This window comes from Cibotium barometz, chromosome 43 (genome assembly GCF_041138505.1).
Source record: "Cibotium barometz isolate CiBa-2024 chromosome 43, ASM4113850v1, whole genome shotgun sequence".
Lineage (NCBI taxonomy): Eukaryota > Viridiplantae > Streptophyta > Polypodiopsida > Cyatheales > Cibotiaceae > Cibotium > Cibotium barometz.
In genome coordinates, this window is record NC_141088.1 from 31,532,996 (window position 1) to 31,556,198 (window position 23,203).

Below are 23,203 nucleotides of genomic sequence, written 5' to 3' on the forward strand. Positions count from 1 at the left end.
TTAGCACATGGACTTCTTCTTTCTTAGGTGTATTATTAGTCTATGGCAAAAAGTATTGGGTTGGCACATCCTTCTTCTTTCTTTCTTTCTTTTTTGAAAACTAGTTGGCTTTTTAAAAAAAAAAAAAATATTTTGTTGTTTTTGTTTTTGTTTGAAAACTCCATCAATGGCAAAAAGTATTGGGTTGGCACATGCTTTCTTTGAAAACTAGTGTGACTCGTGGGGCGCGGAGAGCGGGTCCCGGTTTAGAGAATCGGCGGACAATGGCTTTTTGCTTTTCAAAGTTGGAGCCGTGAATGACTACTAAGCTGCTGCTGCTGCTTCTTCTTCTTCTTCTTCTGTAACATTTTGTTGAATGCTGACTTAAGGAAAAGAAAATACTTAAATATTGTCCGGTCGTAGAATCTGGTCGACAGTCGAAAGGAAAATTGGTATCAATCGAACTCTTCCACCAATAATATATTGCTATATATAAAAGTATAATATAGCCCAATGCTCCCTCGCATTTCCATCTGTAACTTCTTCTCTTCTCTTGTGGTGGTGGAAGCAAGCAATATTCACCAACAAGCAAGCATCAAAGCAAAGCAAGCCAGTAATTAGCAAAATGGCCATCGAGGTGTGCAGCGACAAGGTGGAGTGCAAAGTGTCGGCCAAGAGGATGTGGCGGGCAGCCTTTGAGGACGCCCACAACTGCCTGCCCAAGGCTGTGCCGCACGTGATCGCGGGCGTGGAGTACGAGGGGAGCGGCTTCAAGGCGGGCTCCGTGAGAACCATCCACTTCCAGAAGAGTAAGCATATTTATAAACTCTTGTGCATTAGGCAGCTCCCCAACCCAATTTGATGTGAAATTTGGGTCATAATTTATTTATTTATTATTAGGCTACGCCGAGAAGATCTCCAAGGAGAAGCACCCGGAGCACGTGGTGCTGTACATCAAGGAGAAGCTGGAGGAGGTGGATCACGAGTCCCTCAAGCTAACGGCGGTGGTGGTGGAAGGCGGCTTCCTGGGCGTCCTCGTCAAGCACTACAAGTTCACCATGCACGTCAAGGAAGGGGCCCAGCCCGGCACCTGCGTGGTGCACTGGTCCTTTGAATACGAGGCTCTCTCCGAGAAGCATCAGCCCCACGTCCCTCTGGCTCTCAAGGAGGTGGTTCCCGTCGGCTTCAAGGATTTGGAGGCCTACCTGCTCGCCCACCCCGACTGCGCGCAGTGATTGCTCGCAGAGATTCCATCCACGTCTCCGTCGTTTTAATAATAAGTACATGCTCTCTTACTTATGTGATTAGTATCTACTCCTCCATGTGACATGTATACAAGTGTTTTTTTTACCAATGGAACACTAGTCTGCTTTATTATGTGGCATTTGGATGCCATAAGTACCTAGTGTTTTTTTACTTATCTACTCCTCCATGTGACATGTATACAAGTGTTTTTTTTAACCAATGGAACACTAGTCTGCTTTATTATGTGGCATTTGGATGCTATAAGTATCTACTCCATGTATGTGACATGTATACAACTGTTTTCCAATAAAACACTCTCATGAGCCTTGCACTAAGGGGGGGAAGAGAATAATGCAAGGGTAGATACAGGGCTTGCCTAAATGTCATAACCCCCCCTTTTTTAGGAAGCTAGGTCACCTCATTTGCATCACTTCACTCACTCTATACAGTTTTGTATTCTCGGTATGGTTCTTCTTTCTCAATCTAAAAAATCCAGCTTTGATATAGCAACCGCCTCTACAAATGTTTCAATTCCTCTATGGGATCCTTGTCAATCTAGGAAATACCGTTGCATTCCAAGAAATTCTAAGAAGCGCCAACGTACTTTTTTAAATCCCTATGTAGACAGTGCCATTCATAGGATTCGTAAAATTATAATATTTGTTAGCATATAATCATTTTTATCTAGCATGAAATCATACCACTGTAATTTTGAAAGTTATTCATATATAGATGGAGCATTGAGAATGCAGATCGACCCCTCTTCTCAAATTTTCTGTTTCGTGCCTTGCTTGAGCTAACATGCCTGAGCTAACATCGTGGAAAATAAATCGAGAGCCTCTCAATAGCTTTAAAGAAATGCCATGATGTCAAAAAAGCTCCTATGAGCCCTATTATACCCCAAAAAGAGGTGGCGTTTTCAATCACCCCAAAGAGAGATCTTACGTGGTGTTTCAGGGGGTAAACACCCCAATGAGAAATCTTAAATCTGGAGTCAGCCTTTAAAGATGTCATTCATGAAACATTAGTGTCGAGTGTTACTTATTTTGCACACCTTATTCTCTACCACTCTTTAGGTCTTGTAATAATTTAATCTTAGAAGAGAGTATGCTAATGGTATATGTGTTTGTCTTAAAACTACATCCTGAACAAGTTACCCAAGATGGGAATTAGAAGCCTCCTTCTCACATGTTGAATATTGCAAATGAGGGGAGTAAACATGATGCAAAGATAGGAGGATTGGTGAGGATCCAAAGATTATATGTAATAGCTTCCCATGATTGATTAGAAAGATCTACAATGAAAGAAAAAAAAGGGTAAAAACACCAATGGATGAGTAACCAGTATACGCCAGTGAAGGATCCCATAGAGGAGGTTGATGTAAATAACAATGTGGTGCAGGCAAATGGAGAGCAACAAACTACATTTGCTTAGTGGACCTAGAGAGTTCTCTAATAGTGGTTCTATGGTTAGACCTTGGTATTTAAAGTTGAGGTGAAATGCTATGAATTTTGACACATCATTGAGCAGTATTGTAGGTGCTAAAAATTAAACAAATTGACATGTATCATGTAAGGAAAAAGAGAAAGCAGATCTACCTTTGATAATGCTTGATGTTTCAATTAGCCATTCATTTGTTGTGATGGGAATAGTGGCTGAGAACAAAGCCTTGATGAGGAGTTTAGAATCTTGATTAATGTTACACTTGGTGGCATAGATCCAAAGTAGCGTTGAGAACAAATGGTAGTGATGAGAAGTTTGGGATTTTGACTATTGTTACACCTAATGTACAAATAGAAAAAGTAGTGTTGAGGGTGCATGGTAGTGATTGACATGTATGCATGTCAATGAGGATTTTATATCTAGTGGTTGAGATATGATGGGTATGAAAACCTCATTATGCTTATATGGTTAAAGCAATATAGGAAATAGAGCCCACATGTTTTGAGGAGTCACTTAGACACAAACAATGGGAAGATGCCATGGGTGAAGAGATGGCTGCATTGGATATAAATGAGACATGGGAGTTAGTACCTTGGCCTAAGGAGAAAAAGGAAATTTTAAGTGGGTCGATAAAGTAAAGAAAAATTCAAATGGGTCTATAAAATAAAGCAGATTTCAAATGGGTCTGTGAGCAAATGTATAAGGCAAGCTTGGTAGCCAAGGGATGTGCACAGACCTATGGCATTGATTATACATTTAGTGTAACCACCTGGATATGAGGATGATGTATATCCAAATTTTTCTTTTGCATGTTGCATAAAGCCTTGTATAGCTTGAAACAGGTATCTAGAGTATGGTGGTACAAGATATGAGAGTATCTTGACACTATTAGATTCCATATATTTACATCATATATTTTTTTGCGTTATGTGAAAATGTTATGAGGAATATATTCATATTCCCACATTTCCCATTATTTTTGAATTATCCTAGATAGGTTTAGATTGGGATGCTTTTCTAAATCTAGGTGATCGTAGCTTACTTTATGTGTACGCAGGTGAATCCGTACATGCGTGGGAGTGTTGGTTACATCATCTTGATGTTATGAGTTTCGGTATGGTTATTTGTATTTTTAGTCAATTAAGTATTTAATTGATTGGCTTGACTCACACAAATATCATCATTCAAGTCAGTTGTGTTGCCTGCAAATCATAGAAACAGGAAACCCGTGCAGAAACGCGTGTATACACCCGTCAAAAAACGCGTGTATATACCCGTCAGAAAACGCGTGTATATTCACGTTAACAGACTCTGCAGACAGAGTACACGCGCTTTTACACGCGTTTCTACACGCGACCTGCGAAATTTTTTTTTCAAAAGGACCGACCTCCGACAAAGACAAAGTGTCCTTATAAAAGGTCCATTGTCGCCGGTGTCAGAATCATTCACCCAATCGTGTGCACAGAAGCAAAAGGACGGAGACAAACCCAAAAAGCATTCCTCCCGTGTGTGCTCCTTCTCTGCTCCCGTGTGTGCTCCTTCTCTTCTCTTCTTAGTTTCGTTTCTGTTGGAAGAGGCGAAAACGAATGCAGTGTTGATATGTTAGTTCAAAATCTATATTTGGGGAAGGCGGGCTATTTTTAGTTTAAACAGACCGTCGCGTTTATAAACGCGTGTATGTTCGCATGTATGAGAATTTAGCTGCGTTTATACACGCATTTTGCAGGAGTTACCCACGTTAATACACGCGATTTTTAGGGCAATAGCCGCGTTAATACACGCAATTTTTAGGAAACAGCCGCGTCAATACACGCGATTTTTATACTGTCATTAAAAACATATTATGAGTTTGTGTTTTCTGGTTTGTACACAGGATGTCATCAACCTCTTCAAGCAGTTCTGGGGAAGATGAGACAATGCGTCATCGTAATCGCGATGTGTGGTTGGGACAACGGATCAAATGTATGTGTAATCGATGTCAAGGATGCATTGTACGAGCACGTCGAATTACCTTGAATCACATCTCCATGTATGGAGAATGGAATCAAACAGGTTTAGAGGTGAGTAGATGTAAATTGATGGTATTCAAATGACTCATGGTATCCAAATTAAATTAATAGAGTTGCAATATATAAACTCTAATTGAAGCAAGATGCAGTACCACACCCTAACATGGTACCCTATGCGCGACGAGAGCACGCAAAGCGTCGACGAGATGATGCTGGAGCTTCGGGATCTATTGTCAGAGATGAGTGGGAAAGGGATGACAATAGCCCTGCACCCCACGAAGTTGTGGAAGAGGAGGTGCTTGATGATATGGTGCGGAATCTTTTTAAGGATGATCCCAAAGGTATGGACGACGATGATATGGAACAAGAGCATCTTTACAAGGCTTCATCGACACCGGTGTTTGAAGGGTGCACATTCTCTGTTTTACGTGCTTCACTTGAACTACTCAATATACAAACAGTTTATGGATGGAGCAATGCAAGTCTTGACGCATTATTGAAGTAAGCATTCTAACTTACAAATTTGAATTAGTGGTTTAAGGTTTAGGATTTAAGACTAATTATAATTGATGATATTGGATGCAGGCTATTATCAAACATGCTTCCAAAGGAAAATAGACTACCCACCTCAAGAGACATAGCGAGGCGCTATGTGACATCTCTTGGAGGACTGGATTATGATCACATACATGCATGCATCAACAATGATTGCATTCTCTTTCGTGGGACGCATAAGGAGGCTCTACATTGTCCCACTTGTGGTGAAGCAAGGTACAGAACAAATATGAAGAGTTTTGATGTACCTCGTAAAGTCTTATGACACTTTCCTATAATTCCTCGCATCAAACACATGTTCAAGTGCAAATCCATAGCAGAGCTCATGTCATGGCATTCCTCACATCGATCGGATGATGGCATGTGGAGAATTCCCGCAGACACTCCTGCTTGGAAGCATATTGAAGATGAGTGGCCCAGCTTTAAAATAGAGCCCAGAAACTTGAGACTTGGCCTGGGTATGGATGGAGTGAATCCATTTGGTTTCAAAAGCACCGCATACAGCGTGTGGCCAGTTGTGTTGGTGAATTACAACCTTCCACCATCAATGGTGATCAAGAAGGGACATCTTATGTTATCCCTTCTAATTCCAGGGAAACATAAAGTCAAGCATATGGATGTTTATCTTGAACCATTGATTGATGAGTGGGAGGAACTATGGAGAGGTGTTGCGGTGGTGGACATTAGTAGGCCTCCCTCCTCTTGACACTTCGACTTAAAAGCAGTGTTGATGTGGACAATGCATGACTTTCCAGGATACAGTGATTGTTCTGGTAAGAATTCTAATTACCTCCCTACTCTATTACTATTGGCTATATATATTAATTATACATATTGACTTTATTATTCTAACTTTTATTTATATTTTAACAGGTTTGAAAACATCGGGTAAACATGCATGTCCTGTTTGTGGCCCTTCGTTAGTACATGAGTATGCTGACGGTTTGTGTAAGACTATATTCGATAATCATCATCGATTTCTCCCCTCAGATCATCCTAAATATGTTGCTAGTAAGAGTAACATTCCTCCACAAACACTTCGTGCAAAAGATTGGAAGCGTATTTGGGAGTCTACAACTATTCTTCCTCCAGATGGCATGAACAGGTATAGTAATGTTTTTTCAATCTTGTTTTGTGTAGTCTCTAATTGGATTAAAGGTCACATAGAGCAATCCCTTGTGTAGGTACTCCATTTTTTTTCGGCTGCCATATTGGACCCATCTTAAGATCAACCATCTTCTTGATCCCATGCACATCTTCAAGAATGTGGGATCTGGTATTTGGGAACATATTATTGGTAAACGAGACAATATTAGCGTACGTGAGGACTTGCGGGTCGCAGGACGTATGCGTTAAGCTTGGCCACGAGAGGTGGGTGGGCACGTTCGTCTTCCGCCTGCACCATGGATTATATCAAAGAAAGAGGAGAAGCAGGTAAAGCAGGCCATCACCACTTTGCGTACTCCCACTGGATGCATGAGATCATTGAAGGGAGCCTTTACAACCACTAAGAAAAGAGGCGTTGAGCAACTATATGGGTTGAAGTCCCACGATTGGCACAAGATGCTTCAAGTAAGTGTTTTCCAAGTCTTGTACGTACGTTGAAATTAAATTTTGTAATGCCATAAACCATACATACATGTGCTCTTATGTGCGCAGTTCATACTACCTACTAGCATCGACCATTGTGCAAATAAGAGTTTGAAAAAATGTATTTATAAGATGGGCGAGCTTGTGAGGTATGTAAAACCCATGTCAGATCACCCTTCATTATACCTTGCAAATGAACGTGCATGAGGTATAACGTACTATTTATTTATTTTTCAGATATGTTAGTTCCAAAGCAATTGATCCAGCCACGTTGGATGATGCGCGTGTTATGGCAGTGGAGGTGGTTTGTTTGGTAGAGGAGACTTTTCCGCGAACCATTCTCACAAGTCAACTACATCTCATTGTGCATTTAGTGGACGAAATCGCTTTATGTGGTACTGTGCATGCACGTTGGATGTTCTTCCTAGAGCGCTTCATGAAGACCTTAAAAGAATTTGTGAGGCAACGTGCAAGGCCTGAAGGAAGCATGGCCGAGGGTTGGTTGATACGAGAGTCTCTTGTATATATTTCAGAATTTCTTGGTCAGGTGGACAGCTCTTTGCCACGACTATGGAGCAATGAAGAGGACTTGAGGATGACCTCTATTGTGCCTCAAGGAAAAGGACAGAGTAAAGTAATTGACAGAACATTGATTGATGATCTCAATTTCACTTGTATCCTTAATAGTGATGTGATGAGCAGATGGGTTACAAGATATGAGGATGCAAAGACAAAAAGGCAAGCAGAAAGAGCTCTCTTTCGGAGGCAACATGGCTCTCGGAAGGCGTACCCTAAGCATCTAGCAACACTTTCGAATGATATCCATGTTGATTGGTTGCATGAGGAAATGGAGAGAGCAGAGAGCGACGAGGGGCTGCATATCACGGCGGAAGAATGGGAGTATGCACGAGGATGCATGTCAAAGGTACATAGAACTAATGTTTTGCATTAGTTGTAAGTGATTTGCTTTTAATATTTATTCACATTGCTTACACAAATATTGCTTCTATTTTGGTCCAGTGCACTATGTTCAATGCTATATGGTGTGAAGGCAAGCATTTTCGAACACAAAGAATTGATGAAAAGAGAAATACACAAGATTGCGGTGTCATTAGTAGCTTTGAGGGAGCTAATGGAAAAATGGATGATTATTGTGGCATAATCCAAGACATATTTAGGCTTGACTTTCGTTCGCTTCTTTGTGTATGTTTTGGATGTCAAATGGCAAATGAACGTGGTGGAAAAAGGGCCTGATGCAACGATAAAACGCCATGCAAGTGGATATGTAACTATTGACTCTACAAAGTTCTGGCAAACAAAGAAAGATAGGCTCGTATTGCCACAACAATGTGAGCAGGTATGCATTTTTTTACTAATGTGTTTCATGTACATATATATCTAAGCTCGCGTACCCCTTGACTTTTGATATGCTAATTAATTACTGTACTATGTGTATTTGAGTAGGTTATCTATCTACCAATGGTGCATGACATCAAATGGTGGTACGTCATCCCTATTGCACCACGTTCCAAAGTGATGTATAATACATTCACTGATATGGAGCATATGGAGGATGTAACAAGCCACAATGAAGATGATGTCGAACATGCCATTGAAGATGTTGTGATCGATGATCAAGAAATAAGAGATGATCATGATAATGAGGATGAGCATGCCATTTCTCATGATCATGAGAATGACCCTACCATTGAGGATGATGGTGATGTTGATGAGGATGATCAGGACATCGATACCATTATCAATGGAGTACAAAATATCGATAGTGGAATAAATTTAATCGTAGCCTTACAAATTGATCAAATGGATATTGATGTTGATCGTTTGGCAAGGATGGATCTTATTGAAGATGAGATCGAACCCTAACCAATCCGTCACTGTACGTTCTAAATTGATGACATTTCTATCATCTCATATGCATGATTTATTTTTGAATATATTTCATTGTTGTAAATGCATGTAGTGGGATTGTGTAATGATGTATACTGTAATGTACTATGAGATGGTTTAAAGAAAATAGTTTTTAATTTTGTAAAGGAATTCAGTTTTTCTCTGCCATGCGTGTATTAATCCGTGTATAGTGGCGTGTATTAATCCGTGTATGATAGCGTGTATTAATCCGTGAATATTACCGTGTATAGATGCGTGTATTGCTGCGTGTATATAAACGCATTTATACACGTGTTGATAAATGCAAATATACACGCGAACTTAAATGCTAAAATACACGCGCCCGATTCTATTCAAATACAAGCGCGACCATACACGCGTTCGTAATTTATCGCGTGTATGAAACGCGTGTATGGCAGCATTGTCTTGTAGTGAGAGCATAAGGAAGAATCTACTGTAAAGCCCTAGGAAGAGGGGAGTTCAGGGCAAACACAGTCCAAAAGAAGTGGGCGTTTGAGTTAGGATAAAAGAAGAAGGGGAAGAATAGAAAGACGGGAGCAAAGGAGAAGAGAAAAAAGGAACTCAAAGAGGACTTTGCCAGCATCAGGAAGTCCATCCTCTTCATAGAAGCTTGAGGAAAATCAATAGGAACCCCCTCAATGCAGTGCCTATAGACACAACATGAAAACACCACCACAGAACCTCTACACCTTGAGACAAGAACAAAAGGGGATTGTGGTCATAGAGGCCATCCACCTCAAGAGCAACCCAAAGGGCAAATACGTTGCTTGGGGGCCAGCCATGTAGGCTTGAAACAATTTCAAAAATGTTGTTGCGGGCCATTGTAGTCTACATGGGGCAAGAGGGTCTTTTGTTAATTATGGACAAAAGAACCTCGTTTCTTTAGGAGCAATTATAGGTTGCAGGGTTGGTGATACATGCATATGTTCCAAGGGGTGTGAGTGGTTGGTTGGACACTTTGCTAATACTATGACATGTAAGGTTACTAGGGCAATACTATAGATTTATTAATGATGAGAAAAGCCTCTATCCATAAGCCTTAAGCATAAAGCTTTAGGGCTTAAGCATAAAGCCTCTATGTATAAAGCCCTATGATTAAGTCTTTATGCATAAAGGCCTTATGCTTAAGCCTTCATGCATAAGGCCTGTATTATGCATAAAGCTTTGAGGCTTAATCATAAAGCCTCTATGCATAAAGGCTTCATGCAAGCCCTTAGGCATAAAGGCTTCATCCTATAAAGCCATAATTCATGTTGCATAGGGCTTCATGCATGAAGCCATAATGAATCTTGCATAAGTCTTCATGCAATAAGCCTTTATGCATAAAGGCTTCATCCTATAAAGCCATAATTCATGTTGCATAGGGCTTCATACATTAAGCCCATAGAGGCTTCATTTAATAACGTGCTTAATGGGTTTGGCTGGGTTTTGAAACGTGGTTTTACATGCATAACGACCAAAATTTGAGCAGCTTTTATGTTTTGATCCTTTAATTAGCCTTCTTAATGGTTTTGTTAATTATTGGTTTCATTAACTACTAGTGCAGACCCTGGTTTCGAATGCAGAGCTTCCTAGTTTCATTAATTACTACTTTCATATAAACAAATGTAGACCGATGCATAAACAAATGCACGCTGGTTTTGTTAATTATGCTTTATAATAATTAGGTTACATTAATTAATGTGTTAATAAAAATGTTTTTTCCAAAGCTTAAAAAACCATTACTAATTAAACTAGGGGCTTACCTGGGCAAAAATATGGGTCCAACGGTAGATAACAGCAGCTTACTAGTTTCATTATTTCCTACTTTCATATGCAAACTCGCATATAAACAAATGGAGACTGACGCATAAACAAATGCATGCTGGTTTCCTTAATTATGCTTTATAATAATTAGGTTACATTAATTAATGTGTTAATAGAAATGTTTTTCCCAAAGCTTAAAAAACCATTACTAATTAAACTAGGGGCTTACTTGGGCAAAATATGGGTCCAATAGCAGATAACAGCAGGTCGAGCGAGATCAACAATAGCAACAGCTCGATCGAGCTCCAGCGATGGTGATAGATGACAATAAGTGCTCGTGTGAGTAGATCCGAAAAAGCTAAGAAAAGGATGACAAATAATGAAAGGCAAGGAGAGTTTGGGAATTTTAGGGTGCACATATCTCGGGCGAGATACGTGGCACTGACATTTCATTTTTGCTTTCAATATATAAATTATCAATTTGATTTAAGTGTCTCACTTGAGATATGATAAATATATAAATTATCAATTTGATTTAAGTATCTCACTCGAGATATGATAAATATATAAATTATTAATTTGATTTACGTATCTCACCTGAGATATGATAAATATATAATTAATTCGATTTACGTACTTGCCCGAAATATGATAAATATATAATTAATTCGATTTACGTATCACTCAAGATATGATAAATATATAATTAATTTGATTTACGTATCTCACCGATATATGATGAATATATAATTAATTTGATTTATGTATCTTGCCTGCGATATGATAAATATATAATTAATTCAATTTCGAAACTCGCCCATGATATGATAAATATATAATTATCTCGCCCAAGAAACTTTGTATGGATTTTCATATCTCTCCCAAGATATGAATGTACATGTTTAGTTGTGGCACGCCACCACCATGACTGGGCAATCTAGTCAATAACTCCAGCTATCTTAACCAAGATACGTTCAGATCTTGACTAGATTGCCCGGTCATGCTACCGTGTATCTCGCTCGAGATATTACGTGGCTAGTTTTCCTCCCGAATCTACGTGGCCGACACATATCTTGACTGAGATATGTGGCTGTGGCAATTGATTGGTCATTTTGAACTCATCGAGGACATGGATTCGAGAGGCTTAAAAATGTCCCACTTCTTGCCAAACTACTGCGAAGCAGCCAGCTTATCATGCTACCGTCCCCTTACACCTACACTAAGCTTTTCGCAAACCATCGCCCTGCCTCGCGACACTTGTTACACTCTCTTGTCGCATAGTATCTTCTTCCCCTGTCACAACCAGGGTCACCTTTAAACCCCTCAACAACATCTCCACAGATAGTGCTGATGTGCAGGGGTGGTTGGGAATCACCGACTTGTTGATTTTCTCAACATGCCATAGCACACAATGCCAATGCACCCTCATGCTGATGAACTTTTTAGGCAACTGCTCTGCAGGCAAGCACAACCGTCAACCTGCACGGCATCGAGATGAACTTAACAAAAGATTTGGTGGTCGAATGGCTAAAGTTTCCCCCCTCAACGGCCTTACAGAAATTCCCTTGGAAAACACAACCACATGGTCTGGCATTTTGGAGACCAAGTCAGTGGAGAGCACAAACTCCAAAACCACAAGAGCACCTCAACCATTCTCTGCTACTATAGAATGGTCTTGGAGACCTTGTGGGGCTGTAGAATAAAACATAGCACATCTCAGTAGCACAGCCATGGGATGGATCCGGAAAGGTGGAGAAAAGCAAGGACATCAGTTGGCCCACCCTCTACTTCACCAAGCTGCAAAAGGAGGCCAAAAGAGTAACACCCATACCAATATGGGACAACTGCTAATGGTGTTGTTTCCATATGGTGTTGTGGTAGTATAGAACCCACCCCAACAAGACGAAGTGCAAAACGCTCTAGAACCATAGCTAGAGCCACAAATCATGCACATCTTGATCAAGGTGGTCAGTTCAGAGAGGATGGCCAGACTTTGGAATGGGGCACACCAGATCAATGGCCATGGTGTCCCAATTCAAGCGTAAGATGGTGTTGGCCTCCCAAGTGTCCAAAGAAAAGAAGCAACGGGTATTGGTGGAGTTGTCGACCTCCAACAGTCCGAGTCACCCCTGCATAGTTGGTGGTGGTCTCCACCCCTATAGGTCCCTCCGCCCATCGCCTACCCTTCGACATACCCAACGACTAGTCGGTATGCCATGTACCTGACCTAGTGCTTTGAGGGGGAGGATCCATTCCGCACGTGCGAAACTAATGCCTACATTCTCCGCCTACAAGACACCATTAATCACCTCTAGTAGGAGAATGACAACTTAAGAGAACAGGTGGCGGATGCACAGAGGGAAGTTATTGTTGCTAAGGAAGATAAAAGATGAGCCACCACCTACTTCACTGGCTTCCTCGACTCGCTCAAAGACCAAGTCCTTAAGGACAAAATGCAAATCAGCTTTTTGGAAGCCCAGCTGGAAGCGCACACCAGCCCCTCCTCCAGTACCATCCAGATTGACACTGAAGTCTTGGCCGAGCTCTCCGACACCCTGTAAGATGACTTGAGTCATCTATGAGACAACCTCATGGACGAGCTCCGCCTGATCCTCACAGGCTAGTGCAAGCAATCAAACCAAGGGAGGACGCTGACTCGGATGACGAAGGGGATGCTCATATTCTGGAGCACTAAGCTGGACAACTGTGCCCAGTGTTGCGAGCCCTGAAAACTCCAACCCAGTCCCCCTGCCCACCAAAGGGATCTACGACCCATGATGACCTCCTCCTAAGGATGGACTAGATGGAGCAAGAGCTTGCTTGATACAAAGAGAAGAATGTCCAAACGAGTCAATTGACATGCAGAACCTAAAACTAGCGATGGTGCCATTCTATGGGGGAGCCACATCAAGGGAAGACTCAGCCATGGCCCTCTTGAAAGACCATGTGGTGGTGCTCCACAAGAACTATGATGAGCTGCAAGATAAGATGGCAGCATGAAGATGGGCTACAAGGACCAGCACAAGCATGCCACGGAGGACAACGAGAAAATGCAAGCTCACATTGATGAGCTCAAATCCAAGGTAGCAGGGAAGAGACCCATCACTCAGTGAAAGAAGCCCTATGACACACAAGGGGACATGTTGGCCATCGCCAGCATTAGAGGCCAAGAATGTGACCCTCTACACCAAACTCACATCTGTCCATACCAAGCTCAGTGACGTGCAACACACAACATCGCCAGCATTAAAGAGGCCATCGCGTCAACATTAAAGAGGCCAAGAATGTGACCTTCTACACCAAACTCACATCTATCCATACCAAGCTCAGTGACTTGCAACACGCAACAATCAGGCAATAGGGAAACCTCACACAAACAATCTGTCAGGCTTGTTTCTACATGTAAATCCTAGCTGATGCCATTGTTGCGGACAACCTACCCAAATCCCAAGCCTGGAGGAGGATGGACACCTTTTTCTCTGCAGAAGCAGCATTCCCTGCACCATCATCCCCTCCCCAACCTCGCCCCAGCACCACGCAGCTCAAACAATCCAAACCAACTGCTCCTCCTGGTGGCAACGATGATGATGAGATGGGCAGTGTTGATGACAAGATCCTCTAGACTATGGAAGTAGGAAAAGTAGGTCAGGGTTAAGAAGTTAGATAAGAAGACAAGGGGGACCACAGATGTGTGTAGCCGAACAAGCACTTGTGTGGAGTTTGGGATCAGGAATGTGCCCTAGAGCTGAGGAGGATGCTAAGGAGTATCTAACATGGTTACTATCACTGGGTAATATGTTCCACTATACCAACATCAAGTAAGACTTAAGGTTCGGTTGTCAGATTTGGAATCTGACCCACTAGGCATGCCAGGTGTTGGGGCCAAACAACCACCGAGCTAGACAACCGCCGAGCCGGAATGACGCCCGAATGTCAAAGCCGTTGGCACAATCCGATGCATTTAACACTATAGTCAACTTGGTTAATCAGGACATTATGGATGTAAATAAGCCATGATCAGAGCACGATGCCATCTCTTGTGCCACTTTATATTTGCGCATTCAAAAGTGTAAAGATGTAATGGAAATCTGTATATAGGCTACTTTTGGGGGGCTGGGTGGTTTATCATTCTGTATATTCATCTTTCAAGTCTTCTTTGTTTATGTTTTATGTTCCAATCGGGTAATATAAATGAGTCAACATCTATTTTGCGTAAGCCCTCTGTTTCATATCTCTTATAAGACGAATACGCTATTCTTTCTGCATATTTTAGTGTATGTTTTCTATATCACACTGGTGTATTGTTGCACATATAACCAGAGACACTTAGTAGGTTTATCGGGTGTAGTGGTCACCCGACAACAAGCCTGAATAGCTCTAATATGCATGCATAGAACATATGTAATCTCTATGAAAGCTATAGTGTGCATACATAGAACATATCTATTCTCTATGCATACATATGTATGCTTTATGCATGCTCTATGCATGCATATTAGAGCTAAGTTACATGCTCTATTATGCATGCATAGAGTATGCATATGGCATATTAGATCTATATGTATACTCTAATATGCATGCATATTAGAGTATTCTCTATTATGCATGTATAGAGTATACATATGGCATAATAGATTTATATGTATACTCTAATATGTGTGAATATTAGAGTATTCTCTAATATACATGCATATAGGTGTTTTATACATAATATCTATATGCATAGATTCCTTTTTATGCATAGAGCCCTTTATGCATACTAGTATCATGAAAAAACCTCGTATAGCACCTGAGCGTGCAATTAAGGGTGTACAATTAATAGTGATAAAACATAAACCTACATATGCCCTACTTATTATTTTAGTAAAGAGAAGGAGAAATCGTTACATTAAAGAGCACATACCTTCATGTACTACATGCTTAAGGAGAGAACGGAGAGGGAAATAGCATAACCTTTTGATTAGAGAAGGGAGATGAAGTTTCTAAGGGAGATGAGGGGTTGCCAAGGAGGGATATTAGAAGAGGTAGATGAAGGTTGAGGGAGATGAGGGGTTTTCCAAGGAGGGTTATGATGAGAAGAGGCAAATGAGGGTTGAGGGAGATGAGGTGAGGGTTTTCCAAGGGGGGATATGAGAAGAGGGAGTGGATGGATGCAGGAGAGGATTGTGTTGATGGAGGGATATGGAGGCTCCGTGAAATGAAATTTGAACTACATTAAGCGCACTGGCTACTACAATGTAACCTGTGATTCTTGCTAATAACGTCATTTTAATGACACATAAAATGTCGGTAAACGATTCCTAACTCTTCTTTTTCAAAAAATCATTTAAAGTGTCGCTATGGCATGTTGTTTGCGATGCCCATAAGTTTTATCGCTAACCCCTTGTCGTTAGACCCTTGTGTGCCTTCTAGTATAGGCCATGAAAATATATAGCCTCCAAATAAGGATCTTACAATTATAGAATAGAAATGGGTAAAGTCTCCAATTAAATAGCTTACAACAATCATAGAATAAGAATGAGTAAAGCCTCCAAATAAATAGCTTACAACCACCACAGAATAAGAAAGAGTGAAGCATGCGAATACAACCACAGGCCTAGGAAAGGAGCCTTCCTCAAATGAAGAGCTTGCCAAGAGTAGGAAAGAGCTTTCAGAGGATGACACCATTCTAAATAAGAATGGAGGATCCATTTCTTCCCAGCGTTTCACTATGGCGTATCCTCCTCTCTCCACAATAAAGCTTCTAATTTTAGACATAAATGAATTGTTAATATGATGGTATAGCCAAGTGGCAAGGAGAGGGACATATAAACATCAAAATTGCATATTTGTCCACCCTAAACATAGCCTTTGTAAGGAAAAATGTAGACCATTTTCTCCAATAGCATTAAAATTATATTTAAATGTTACCTTCTACTATAGTTACAAGATTCAAAGCATTAAAGAAGAAATGTCTGCTTGAGTCTCCTTGATTCCATTACCTTTCAAGAGTCACAACAATTACATTTAATTAAGTTTGACTAGTATAGTATTAGAAATAAAGCTAGCTAGAGATATTGCCCAAGTAGCTGCTTTTTTTGCTAATCATAGTTTTGGTGGAGAAAACCTATGAGTTGTGGGAATTAGCTAGCTAGCTATTTGGTTTCAAAAAACTAGCTGGATGGATGACCAAGAGAATTAGCTAGCTAGTTAGCCATCCCGCCGAGAGAACTCGAATGACGAAGACGATTCTCAACCCGGAGCACCAAGCCGGACAAGTGCCCACACCAACTACAATCGGTTGTGTTGCGGCCTCGATAGCTCCAACCCAATCGTCGCCCACTGATGGGATCTGCAGCCCCCCATGACAACCTCCTCCTGAAGATGGACTAGATGGAGCAAGAGCTTGCTCGATACAAAGAGAAGAATGCCCTAGGTACTATCTAAGAACGTAGACGAGCCAATTGACATGCAAAACCTAAAACTAGCGATGGTGCCATTCTGTGGGGGAGCCACATCAAGGGAAGACTCAACCATGGCCCTCTTGAAAGACCATGTGGTGGCGCTCCACAAGAACTATGATGAGCTGCAAGATAAGATGGCAGCATGAAGATGGGCTACAAGGACCAGCACAAGCATGCCACGGAGGACAACGAGAAAATGCAAGCTCATATTGATGAGCTCAAATCCCCAAGGTAGGAGGGAAGAGACCCATCACTCAATGAAAGAAGCCCTATGACACACATGGGGACATGTTGGCCATCGCCAGCATTGAAGAGGCCAAGAATGTGTCCCTCTACGCCAAACTCGCATCTGTCCATACCCAGCTGAGTGACGTGTAGCACGTAGTAATCAGGCAATAGGGCAATCTCACACAAACAATCCGCCAAACTCGCATCTATCCATATCGAGCTGAGTGACCTGTAGCACGTAGCAATCAGGCAATAGGGCAATCTTACACAAACAATCCGCCAGGTGTAAGTGCAAACATTTTATATTCCAATCAGGTAATATACATGAGTCGATCGATCTTGTGTAAGCGTTCTGTTTCATATCTCTTATACGACGAATATGTTGTTGTTTCTACATCTTTCAATTTATGTTTTCTATATCACATTGGTGTATTGTTGCACATGCAAAACGAGAGACACTCATTAGGTTGATCGGGTAGCTCTATCACCCGACAACATCCATGAATAGCTCTAATATCCATGCATAGATCATATGTATTCTCTATGCATGCAAAACTCTAGTGTGCATACATAGAACATATCTATTCTCTATGTATGCCTTATGCATGCTCTATGCATGCATATTAGAGACTTGCATGCTATATTATGCATGCATATAGTATGCATATGGCATATTAGATCTATCTGTATACTCTAACATGCATATTAGAGTATTCTCTATTATGCATGCATAGAGTATGCATATGGAATATTAGATCTATATGTATACTCTAATATGTGTGCATATTAGAGTATTCTCTAAAATACATGCATATAGGTGTTTTATACATAATATCTCTATGCATAGATGCCTCTTTATGCATAGCGCCCTTATTGAGAGCCCATACATGACTTTCCTTGCACCTTTGTTGTTGTCCTTGAATGCCTTTACATCTATTGGGATGGCATTCTCTTTAGGCAACTCAAGAGGATCCTTATTGTCTCCTTCAACATAGTCCCAAAATCCTTTAGAAAATTGATCATTCTGAATTTCCAAGCATGAAAGTTATTCTTGTCTAGCTATCCATTGATAATCTGATTGATTCTGTCAGACATATTTGCCTATAACAACCATAAACTTGTAAATATCTAATTTTTGTATGCAACCTGTAACACAAAAGTATCTTCTCTGACTACCAGAACAGTGGCACTTCTTCACAACATGTATGTCACCAGATGTGACGAGGGTATATGTACATACACCAAAGATTAACAATATATGTGCATATACTGTGTGCACTCCCAAAATGCATTTCTCGCACTGCAATATAACCAAGTTTTGAGCAGAGACAGTTCTCAACCAACTTCTCAGAACTACTCAAAAACACCTTGCAGTAGTGAAACGAAGATTGAAACATGCTCGATACGCAATGTTGGCTACAAAACTTAGTAAAAAGTATTGCGTATGTCATAGGCACCTCCATGCTTGCAAAGACAGCTCCTTAATCACAGATGTGTAGCTCCCAAAGCTACCCAGGGGGTGTTGTACCTAAACAAGAAGGGGAAGAGATGATGATGCTCTTACCCATGTACCGCTTCTGTGAGACCCCTCTGCCCCCTCCGCGTACCGGATTCCTGGTTGCTAGTAACGGAAGTAGCTTCCTCTTGCGCGTGGGGCAAGGTTTCCCACTCGGGGCCTCGCTCTCGAATGTTCGGACACGAGACTAATCTGGTCATTTTGAAACCGAAACCGGGAAAATCTCCCTTGCCCGAAAAACGGGGACGATTCCTCCTTTTTGATTTTCTTAACAAATTTTCTAACGGGGTCAAGAGACTAAACTATCCTTCACCTGATTAAACTAAATAGAAGGAAAACTATCACTGACTTAGTTTAAAGAAATTAACACTTTTTTCCTAACTGAAATCAGGCACAGCCGCCGTTGATCTAATCATTTGAGGAAATCAACATTTTTTTCGTAAAACCGAAGTCACGCGCACAGCCATTGATCTACTCATATGAGAAATTCTTCAGGTTTTTATTTAACTACTCGAATTCTAAGCGTATTCCTATTATTTCAATTTAATTATTAAAACTCCACTGATTCCAGCCTTGGCCCATGGGTTAGCCACCACCCTTAGCCACCACCCAACTACTGGAATCGGTAGAACCAGACAATTACTCACCCACCCATAATTGAATGCCTTTCTTAACTTTTGCTTTCAAATACAGATGCGCACACACTCCTCTTTAAAACTTTAACATATAAAATAATCCATTGGCAAACGGTTATTGGTTGTAGATGTCATAACTCAAAAATTCCATCCAGTCCCTTGTTTCTCAAAAAACAGTATCACTCTGGACTCTCCGTTGAGACCAATTGGTTAACAATGAGATCCAGGAAAACAGATTACAATAATCATTTTGTCCATCATACATATCTTCCATGACATACGCATGGGTGTCATAGCACCGCGAGCCCGTGCATCTCCTGGTCAGAACCCTCTAGGATCCTCCTTAGGTGTCGTGGCACTTCACTCAAGGACCGCTTTAAACTGTGGCTAAGCTCTGGGGGTCAATTCTATCTCATGATCTACTTCCTGAATCGGAGGCATCTCAATTAGCTATGCTGGGAATAAATCATCATACTCACTTAACCATTCTGGTTCTTTAGCCTTTAACTTTGTGTCTACCAGATTCATACTCACTCAACCATTCTGGTTCTTTAGCCTTTAACTTTGTGTCTACCAGATTCATTTTGACAACATAAATGAGCTGCTTCTTTCTAAGTCCTTTCAGTTACTAATTGCAGATCTGAGGATCCAAAAATTCCAGTTCCTTGACCTTTGTTCCCGTGAAGGTCACTAAAGGAAATGGTTCCATTGTGACAAAGAATGTCAACTTGATTTTTGTGGAGCCAATCCATTCCAAGGATTCCGTCGAAAACTCCCAAAGGTAAGACTCTGAAATGGCAGTCAGTTACATTCCCATCTAGATCAAACTAAATACGATCTGTCTCATGGTGAGTGAAAAGAATCTTCCCACTGTCCTTTGCCATTCTAACAGCTTCTGCCATTGAGACTGGTTTGGCATTTTTCACTAAAGTGTCCAATGGCTTGTTCATCCCTCGAATGAATCTAGCCATCAGCTGCTCTTTATCCAAAAGTGGAGAATATTTGAGGAGAAGGGAAAATGCCTGATGGTATTCTTCAATCGTCCGGCTATCCTGCTTTAGTTCCAAGAACTCATTCATTTTGGTTTCCAGGAAGCCCGAAGGACAAAAGCTCTTCCTGAGGTAAGCTTTAAGATCTTACCAGGTCTGGATATTTCAGTTGAGACGGCTTGTCTCGCAATGGTTCCTCCATGCGACCCTCGCCATTTCCACAATTTTCAATCTGGCGAGAGCCATCTTGCTCTTCTCGTTATAATCGGTTAAATCAAAATACTCTTCCATTGCCTCGATCCATTTTTTCACTACTTCTCCTAACTTTTTCCCTTCACCCTTGAAGGGACCAAGTTGGGATCGGGGCAGGGCTTACGAATGTCCGGATCTAACTCTTCATCATGGGTAAGAGGATCCGGCTGCCTACCACGGCCCACGTGCCTCATGATTATGACAAAAAATGATATTTTTTTGAACTTGAATTTGTCATCAGATTTATGACTTTAATTTTTGAGATTTATTTCTTAAACAAATAAATACCCCATCATAATTCTTGAAAACAAGATTCACACTGATGATTTTATTGACCAAGATTCACAACCATGAAAACAATTTGGAATCTTTGCAAAACATCTTTTATTATTATCAAATTTTTTTGATATATACATAGAGCGTCTCGGCTCCAAAAGTCACCGCCTCAATCGTGTACGCATAGAAAGGTGATAATGCGATGGCGACATGCTATGACATACATGATTCATCCACTAATAATGGTGCTGTAATTCCGGGATGAGTGATTATAGAGTTGTACATAATGAATAACTCCTAGCCTTATCAAGAGCGAGATATTCTGTCTGAGTCTCTATCGTTGATTGGTATTGACACGAATACTTTGCCCTCCAGAGAACCACATATGCTGATGTCGCTCTACTAGATCAGGAAAGTATAGATCCTCAAAGTGATGAGCGAGTCTCACTCTGCTTTCTCGGGTTGTAGCGGAGTTGATGAGATTTTTGAAGGTAAAGGCGATCATATCCTGACTCTGGGAGAGTCCATGAATGCTAGACAGATTTGCGGTATCCATCTAAAAATCCAGTTCAATTTATGAGTTTTTAATTTATGTTCATTTCAAACATAGTCTTAATAAGTGAAAACATTTTTTCCCAGATTTACTTTAAAATTTTAGGCAATTTCTGCTACTATTTCGTAAGTTTACAACACTGCTCTGATTCTAGCTGTGAGATCCCTCTGCCCCCTCCATGCACCAGATTACGGTTGCTAGCAGCGGAAGTAGCTTCCTCTTGTACGGGTCAGGGTTTCCTACTCGGCATCTCGCCCTCGTATGTCCGGACACGAGAATAATCTGGTGGTCATTCCGAAACCAAAACTGAGAAAATTTCCCTTGCCCGAAAAATGGAGACGATTCCTCCTTTTTTATTTTCTTAACGAATTTTCTAACGGGGTTAAGAGACTTAATGATCCTTCACCTGATTAAACCAGATAGAAGAAAAACTATCACTGACTTAGTTTGAAGAAATCAACGCTTTTTTCCTAACCGAAATTAGGCACAGTCGTTGATCTAATCATTTGAGGAAATCAACGCTTTTTTCCTAACCAAAGTCAGGCACAGCCATTGATCTACTCATTTGAGAAATTCTTCAAGTTTTTATTTAACTACTCGAATTCTAAGAATATTCTTATTATTTCAATTTAATTATTAAAAATCCACTGATTCTAGCCTAACCCCATCTGGTCCATGGGTTCCAACCACTGGAATCGATAGAACCAGACAATTACTCACCCACCCATAAATGAATGCCTTTCTTCACTTTTGCTTTCGAATACAGATACGCACACACTCCTCTTTAAAACTTTAACATATAAAATAATTTATTGGTAAATAGTTATTGGTTACACATGTCATAACTCAAAAATTCCATCTAGTCCCTTGTTTCTCAAAAAACAGTATCACTCTGGACTCTCTGTTGAGACCAATTGGTCTCAGCAACAAGATCCGGTAATAACAAATTATTATAATAATCATTTCGTCCATCATACATATCTTCCACGACATACGCATGGGTGTCATAGGCACCGTGATCACGCCCGTGCATCTCCTGGTCAGAACCCTCCACCCAGGATCCTCCTTATGTGTCCTGGCACTTCACTTATGGACCGCTTCGTCGGCCCTCACCCATCATACCAGAAGCGCACCATTTTTCAACCATACTGAGGCCGCATGAGTTGTCCTTTGAACACTCCCCGCCGCCTGCTGCTTGCAATCGAACTTCCCACGAGCTGCTTGTAAAAATCGAACTTCCCTTAGAAAAACATATACCAAATGCTCCCTCCAGCATTCTGGCATAAGACAGTCCTTTAAGAAAACAGGGTTTCTAAGCAAGTTTTCAGTTTGATTTTCTTTTAAATACAAGTATTTTTTGAATCAGTATCCCCAAAACTTCTTGATCAGAATTCAGAATTTCATACTAGAGTTCCTCGAATTCTATAACCTCGATCCATAGATCAATTCAAAGGGCCTCAAACTTAGTTTCAGATTTGGCAAGAGTTCTGAGTGTATTTTTCTAAACTGGTCACACTTTATTTCCTCGAAAAATTGACAAAAGAGTTTGGTCTTAGTCATAGTCTTAATCAAGGTTCGAGTCGGATAAGATTTTTCCTGAACTATCTTTCTCGAAAAGGTTTGGTAATTGAGTTACTATTTTACTAAATTTCTTTCTTTGAATATTCACTTAACAGATTTCTAAATTAGTTACGAATTCTGATGAGGAATAAATTAATCATTTATCTGAATATTTTGATCTCGATAGATTTGTTGAATTTTCTTTTTTACAATCCGTGTGAATGTAAAACGATAGAAATTTCTCTCTTAGAGTAT

The 23,203-nt window shown here is 40.7% G+C and overlaps 1 protein-coding gene across 1 annotated transcript; it reads left to right on the forward strand.

Moving 5' to 3' along the window:
• The first annotated feature begins 509 nt into the window (after positions 1–509).
• On the forward strand, positions 510–1,353 carry LOC147613817 (pathogenesis-related protein 1-like). Its single transcript, XM_086781235.1, has 2 exons — positions 510–788; positions 880–1,353. The coding sequence occupies exons 1-2, from the start codon at positions 605–607 to the stop codon at positions 1,212–1,214; spliced, it is 519 nt and encodes a 172-aa protein (XP_086637361.1). The 5' UTR covers positions 510–604; the 3' UTR covers positions 1,215–1,353.
• Positions 1,354–23,203: the final 21,850 nt, after the last annotated feature.